This window comes from Haemaphysalis longicornis, unplaced genomic scaffold (assembly GCF_048455015.1).
Source record: "Haemaphysalis longicornis isolate Haplotype H1 unplaced genomic scaffold, Haemaphysalis longicornis Haplotype H1 scaffold_1, whole genome shotgun sequence".
Lineage (NCBI taxonomy): Eukaryota > Metazoa > Arthropoda > Arachnida > Ixodida > Ixodidae > Haemaphysalis > Haemaphysalis longicornis.
Window position 1 is genome coordinate 192,065,542 of NW_027526203.1, and position 7,721 is coordinate 192,073,262.

The 7,721-nt window shown below is 45.1% G+C and overlaps 1 protein-coding gene across 1 annotated transcript; it reads right to left on the reverse strand.

The window, feature by feature from the left end:
• Positions 1–4,381: 4,381 nt before the first annotated feature.
• On the reverse strand, positions 4,382–5,037 carry LOC144167688 (uncharacterized). Its single transcript, XM_077696874.1, has one exon. The coding sequence runs from the start codon at positions 4,931–4,933 to the stop codon at positions 4,382–4,384; it is 552 nt and encodes a 183-aa protein (XP_077553000.1). The 5' UTR covers positions 4,934–5,037.
• Between the last annotated feature and the right edge of the window lie 2,684 nt (positions 5,038–7,721).

Here is a 7,721-nt window from a genome sequence, read left to right on the forward strand (position 1 = left end):
TCGAGAAGAGTAGCCTCAGAAGGCAGGCGCTCCAGGTGTTCCGTATTGTTACGTGGTGGTGGGCATTAGGCTACTAGCTGTTCTCGGCTGCTTTCTAATGTCGGACATGACCATATTAGGTGAAACAAATTTGGGAGGGTATTAGCGGCACCCCAGAAATCTCATGTAGGTGCAGATGAGAGCGATGTGCTGCCGTGGTACCATTTGCGAACAATGTCCGGAGTGTAGGCGGCGTCCGCGTATGCAGATTTCCCCTTCCGAGGGAGAGATATCGAAGCAGAGAGAAAGCTGGGGGGGGGGGGGGGGTAGCTTCTTGGAGCCGCCGTTGACTTTGTTGCCGCAGTTGTCTTTTTTGATACCAGGCTAAAGGTGTAGGGGTGAGGTTTCCTCAGTGGGCATAGTAGCCAGGGGAGGAGTCGCAATAAAGCACTCCCTAGCAGCGTTGTGTGCTTGCTGGTTTCCAGTCGTCCCACCTGTGTGAGCAGGTGTCCAAGCTAGACGAAAATGAATGGATTGTCCTCGCAAGGATGGAATTGTGCTGATAATGTGTGGTTGGCGGTGAGATTATGGGTAGAAGCCTTGTTGAGTTCCTGGATGAATCGGTAATGATGCGGTAATGGTGATATTCGGGTTCCTGGGAGGTCTGAATTTGTTGGAGTGCTCCAAGAATGGCAAATAGCTCGACATCATCAGTAAGGCCGTACGTGTTGCTGATCTGCCGGGATCCATTCAGGGTTGGGTCTTCGGGGCAAGTCCATCCAGGCTATCGCTACGCTCATGCCACTAATAGCTGCACCTGTAAAGATGTCTAATTCCTCGGAGCCTTTGTCGTGGGCCAACTGGGCAATGTACTGCTCCCATACAGTTTTTAGACGTCGCTCTATGGGGCGGCGGCGAAGTAGCCTGAGTGCTGCGCGCTCCCATTGCGGAAGAGGAGGCCGCATATTGGAGATATCGGTGGGGCTGTTTTGGTGGTCCCATTATTGGAGAGCTTTCCCTTGAGGGGTAAAGTAAATGCGGTGTTGGTGATGCAATTTTGTCTCTTCCACGAGGATGGGAAGGGGTGGAAGCGGTGCAGCCTTCTCCCGGAGGTCGACCCTGGTGTGCCGCGGGAGGCCCGTAATGGCACGTATAGTGGCATGATGCAATACACTGAGTTCTTTCATGTCTATCTCTGAGGTTGTGAGTGGAAAAGCCATAGGCCATTCAGCCTATTGCAACGGCTCGAACCAGGGTGACACAGGAGTGCTGTTGGGTTTTTTTTTTCATAAGTCCACTTTATTAAACACATCTCTTAAACAATACAAAAATATTTGGACCGATAGCCGAAAGTTAGTGTCCGGTCCAAAGCATAAATGCAATGTCGAATAGCAAAACAAAGCATAACGCAGAAAAGAAAAATACAGGGCATACGTAATCAGAGAAAAACTTTACAGGTTCTTTAGACAAGAAAAACATTTTAGACCAGAAAAACAAGGCATACGTAATCAGATAAAACTATACAGGTTGATTAGACAAGAAAACCATTTTACAGGCAAACTGAAAATTTCTTGCAAGTTTAGTTTCGATTGTCAGCACATTCCAGATTTTCGCACCAAAGAACTCAATTAACCTTTCACCATAGACATTTTTACAAATCGGGAGGTTAAAATTACCATTTGTAGCTTGTCTAGTGTTACGAACGGGTAAAGAAAACAAAGTTAAGGGCAGGGGATAGTTACAATTTATTATGGTGTTTACTACAAGGGTAATTTTGTAATCACGGAGAGATGTGAAAGAAAGCACTCTAAGTTCATTGAATAATGTGTTGCTCGGGTGATCGAATGGACAATATGTTATTATTCTTAACGCTCGCTTTTGTAATCGCTGCAGCGGAGTTAAATATGTCGCATAGGTAACACCCCAGGATCCACTACAGTAGCATAAATGACAGTGTAGTAACGAGAAGTACAGACAGCGGAGAATATTAAGTGGAAAGTGTTGACGGGCCTTTATTAGTGTGTAGCAAACAAAAGCAAGCTTCTTACATACGCTATCGATTTGTTCCATCCAGTGTAAGTGTTGGTCAAAAATAATTCCTAAGTATTTGATGGAAGACACACTTTGAATAAACGATTCTCAATGAATAAATTAAAAGTGTCATAATAAGGTGTTTTGACCTTGAGTGAAAAATTATATGTTTCGATTTATCAGTATTTATAGTCAATTTGTTATGTAGAAACCACTCCGAAAGGTTTTGCAAATCAGCCATTATACCACTTCGAAGAGATGGAAGAGCGTCACCAACTGCGACTAACACGGTGTCGTCTGCGTGCATTAAAACTTCAGAAAAAGAAACGGACTGGGGAAGATCATTTATGTAAATTGAGAATAAAATAGGCCCCAGCACAGAGCCTTGAGGTACTCCGCAAGTAATGGTGTTATAAGTGGAACGACAATTACCAATTACTACTTTTTGTTGAGGAGAGGGGTAAATAGCTTTGAAAAAACTGTTTTGAGTCATTAACGATTCCATAAGTTTCCAACTTCTTCAACAACACAGTATGAGAAACCGTATGAAATGCTTTCTTAATATCTAAAAAGATTCCTATTGCGATTTTGTTTTCATGAAGGGCGGAATTAATAATTTAAGATAGGTTTAGAACTGCTGTAGATGTAGACCTATGTGGAACAAAACCATGCTGTTGAGGACAAATTATGTTGTTGGCATGAAGAAACAGATTTACTTGTATTGCAATTAGTTTTTCAAAAAGGGTGTTAATTATGCTTAGTATAGATATCGGCCGGTAGCTACAAGGATCATTTGGATCTCCTGATTTAAACACCGGTACGACCTTCGCTAGTTTCAGTATGTGAGGACAAGAGTGAGATTAAATGCATGGTTAAAAATGTGACACAATGGAGTGCAAAGTATCTCGATGTTATATTTCAAAACCTTCGTATGTATGCCGTCATGGCCGATTGCTTTGTTAATCAGTAATGTACTTACAACTGACAAAATTTCATCTTCTCTAATGGCACGAAAATGAAAGTCGTTATGGACCTTTCGTGGCAAACATGAATTTGTGAGCGTGGATGGAAACATGCTAATGAGGCTATTACCAATATTGATGAAGTAACTGTTGAAATTATTAGCGGCTTCTACAGTGACGTCATCGGGAAAAATACGTTTCACTTGACCTATACCAGTTACGTCTTTTATAGTTTTCCACAGCAGTTTAGAATTCCCCTTTTGCTCATTGATTAGGTTCGTGTAATACTGTTTTTTTGCTTTCCTCATCATCGCAACCGAAATATTTCTGTAATATTTGAATTGACTATGATAATATGTGTTTGTTTTATCCCGCTTCCATCTACGAAAACAGGTGTCTTTTTTCTTCAGTACTGATAATATGTCCTTAGTTACCCAGGGGCATATGGCATGATTGTATTGACGACGCGAGCATTCCATCGTGAATTTATTTACTACGTTCTGAATATAGCGAATGAAATTCTCACATTCTATGTCAACATCATTATCATACAGGGTTTCAAAATTAATGAATTTAAAGAGGCTGTTAACATTTCCGTAATGAACTCGGCTTGCCCGTTCTGCTAGTTTTTCGCAAAGGGGATATAGATACGTCCGAGGCAAGAATATGAAAGTGGGATAGTGGTCCGCAATCGGAACCTCATAAACACCAGCCCGCACAGTTATTTCAATGTTGCACAGTACATGGTCAATTAACGTTGCAGATTTTGATGTTACACGGGTGGGGGCACTAATTACATTTTTTACGCTAAACGATTGCAACAAGAACACATAATCCCGATCAAAAGCAGTTAGTAAGTCAATATTAAAATCTCCGCATATAACTAGAGGAGTAGTCCGAGACATAAGAGGATCCAAGATTGATTCCATACCAGAAATAAACTCATTATAACATGAGTTGGGTGGCCGATAAACAACACCAACTGTTACACCAAGTTTAAGGTAAAGGAAAAGGGATTCAACAGTTTTCCTACTGCAACAGCTTTCACTCAAGCACTGGTATTCTATTCCACACTTTATGAAAAGGGCAACGCCACCTCCACGTGACGCACTGTTTCTGGGCAAAGACAAACACTCGTAGCCTGGTATTTCAACCGTTTCGCCATCTTCGAGCCAAGTCTCGGTTACTGCAATAATGTCGTAAGCAAACGAGTGTTGGGACAGAAATACAACAAGCTGGTCAACATTTTTACGGATGCTACGAATATTACAATTCAGTACGGACAGGTTATCTCGTTCAAGCCATGATTCTTCAATTTCCGTAAAGCTAAAAGACATTAGCTTAGACGACCTGACCTAGGTCTTCTGCACTTTTAATGTGAAGTACTCGAGATTTTTCAGCCTTTCGCATCAGTATTTTGCCGTCTCGCACCCATGTGAACTTCCAGTTTTTTTTTCTTTTTCCGCTTTCAAGGATTTACCCAGAAGGATCTTGTTTGCCTGGCACAGATGATCATTGATGTATATCGGGTCATTACCTTCGAAGCCAAGTGCAGAAACATTTAGCCGTTGTTTTTTTGCAGCAGTAAGTAGTTTATCTCGGGATCCTCGTGACGCAAACTTGGCAATGATGTTCTGCTGCTCCGCATTTTTATTTGGCACTCGATGAACTATTTCAATATCGGTTTCTTCGATTTCAGCGTTCACAACGACGGAAATGGTTTTTACGGTAGCGATAAGGTCTTCTCCTTCGACCATCGGAACCCCTTTTATCTCAACATTGCTTCGGCGGCTGTACTGCTGTAAATCAATCACTTCTTGTCTGACCACTTTCAGCTCGCTGAAGAGACGGTCGTTTGCACTTTTCAGTTCATGATTATCAGTTTTGAGCGTGGTAAGTTCTTTGTTAACTTCCGCCATGTTAGTCTTGAACTCCTCAAATTTTTCGTTTATGAAGTCCATTGATTGCTTGACCGCCTTGAGCTCAGATACGAACACATCTGACAACTCTTTTTTTAGTTCTTCGTGTTTCACATCTAGTCGAGCAGACAGGTCAGCCAACGCCTTTCCCAGTTCCTTTATCGTTGACATACTGACAATCATTCACGGAGCAATCCAGGAAACACTGTCAAGCTACTACAAAAAGCAGCGCGTAGCATTCACTACATACCTGCATGAAAAGGAACAGGCACTTAACAGCTGCTCGATCGTGCGGTTGCCTGGATTGCTCCGGAATGATGACGCCCCGGCGCCGATCCGATGCTTATATAGTCGAGGTGTCCGCCTCCTTTTGGCCAGGGCAGCGCAGGCGCAGTGTCCGTCAGACGAACGAATGCCCAGCGCTGACGCATGCCTCGATGTAGCACGATGATGCGACGGCAAGTCGTCGTCCGAAGCCTCAGACCAGCAGCACTCCACCGACGAAGTACTGCATGAAAAGGAACAGGCACTAAACAGCTGCTCGATCGTGCGGTTGCCTGGATTGCTCCGGAATGATGACGCCCCGGCGCCGATCCGATGCTTATATAGTCGAGGTGCTTGTTCGATATTCCACCATGCTTGTTCGATATTCTAGTAATAAATGCAAAGTCTGCCGCAAAGTCGTTTCTAGTTTACAGATCCATTCATTGGGGCTATTGCAGCTGCTAAGTTGCAAGCCCAAGAGCAGGATGGTGCCATTCTGGGACATAAGTGTAATGTTGCCCATGTCAAGCTGTAACTGGTAAACCGGATTCGAGGCCTCGAGGCCATCGACAGTGAGAAATTCTCTCTTGGTTGTGGACACTTGCAAGTTCAGGGCTGTGAGGGATCCCTCAAGGCTGAACACAGCTGCTGTAGTTCCGTTTGCATGTGCTCAGTGTCTGGAAAGTCCACTGCTTCCGTCCACACCACGACGTCATCGGCATAAATAGCAAAGCGAGCGGACGTGTCTTCTTCGAGGGATCTGGCCACTATGTTCATAGCCAGGTTGAAAAGCATTGACCCTAGTATGGAACCCTGCGGTACCCTTCTGTCGGGGAAGAATGTGCGTGGGGTCCATCTATCATCTTTGCTCGAGAGCCGAATTGTGCGTTGTTCAAGAAAATTGTCTATCCAGGTTTGCGCTCGTTGACGGGGGAAGGCCAGCGCGTGCTCCTTGAGTATGCCTTCCTGGCTAACGTTATCAAACGCTTTCTGCGTGTCTACTGCCAGGAGGTAATCTGGTGTGAGCTTTCGTGAGGTCCGATTTATAACTATTCGTAGTAACTTAGGTAGTCTTGAGTGCCAAGATTGGCCCGGAAACCAGTTTGGGCGGGGTGAAACCACGCTGTTTGTTTTAGGTGATATTGCATTCGGTTGTTGATTAAGCGCTCTATTAGTTTACATATTGTCGTTGTTAGTGCGATCGGTCACAAATTTTCCAGTTAACGGGAGTCTTTACCTGGTTTGGGGATGGGGTGAATGATCGTAAGCTTCAGGTGATCGTCTACTTGGCCTTGCTCCCGGGAAGAGTTGATCAGTTTGAGAAGTGCCTCATGTCCCACGGTAGGAAGATTACGGAGGTCCTGCCACATAATCCCGTCTTGGCCAGGGGCCGAGCGAGGTTTTCCTGGTCCCAGAGCCACCTGGAGCTCACCCATGCTGAAGAATTCGTCAAGCGACTCCTGTGGGTTGGGGACTGAGAGGCAAGGTAGACCGGACAGTTGTGCCTTGTGGCACGTGGCATGGGGGAAGAACGTGTGGATACTGTTGTCCTCAGCGTCGTAGGGATCTGTCTGTAACATCAAAAGAAAGCGCCAGCCATCGTTCTCTCCCCTTGCACTGACGGACGACATAGCCAGAGTAGAGCACCAATCTTAGCCCTTATTTTCCACAGCATTGCTCACCCAGCCCCCCGCACTACCAGTAATCCCGGGCCCCAATTCACATGAGGGCCTAGACTCTCCGTTCATACTGGCAGAGCTCCGCACGGCTATAATGCAAGAAAAAATACGTTCCGGACCTGACCATGACAACATATTACCTGACAACCAAATCTCAACATGGACGATTTTACTCTGATTCGACTACTAGCCCACGAAAACAAGCTATTGGAGAAGGGCGAGTTCCCTGATTACCTGATACTCAACCTCGTTCATGCCATTCCCAAATCAAAAAAGGACCGCAATGTTGTTACTAGCTTGCGGCCCGTTTCACTTACTCCTTCTCTTTGTAAACCAATAGAACGTCTCATTAATACCAGACTCCAATACTGCCTTGAGTACGCTCAACCCTGGTTTCGTCCACCACAAACCAGCTTTATCCCTCAAATTGGTAATCACGACTACCTGTGGCTTATTCGACGTGTTATCAATCGCTCAGGAAGGAGTCATGCCCTACCAGACTGTTTTAGCCGTCGACATGTGCAAGGCTTTCGACCGAGTCAGCCAAACCGTCATTATAGAAGAATTAGCCCAAGATTATCCAAGACAAAAAAACTGAAGACTGGGTGCGCCACTTTCTCCAGAATACACCCGTAAAACTTAATGGTAGCCCTCCGCTATCCGGGCTGGTCGCCAAGTGCCTCAAGCGTATCCTCAAACCAGTCCTATATAATCTTGCGATGGCCCGCGTAGCTCGTCACCTCGAGCAAGGCACGTCAGCCCCCATCGGTATCTACGTTGACGATATCAGGATATGGACAGAAGACCGTGACTTCCACAACACTGACGTTACGATTACTGAACTTTAGGCGGCTGTTAGAAGCCTAGAGAACCGTCTGCCCACACTC

Bases quoted from the DNA above. Each gene is read 5' to 3' on its own strand.
- LOC144167688 (XM_077696874.1), bottom strand. From the start codon at position 4,933: ATGGACTTCATAAACGAAAAATTTGAGGAGTTCAAGACTAACATGGCG.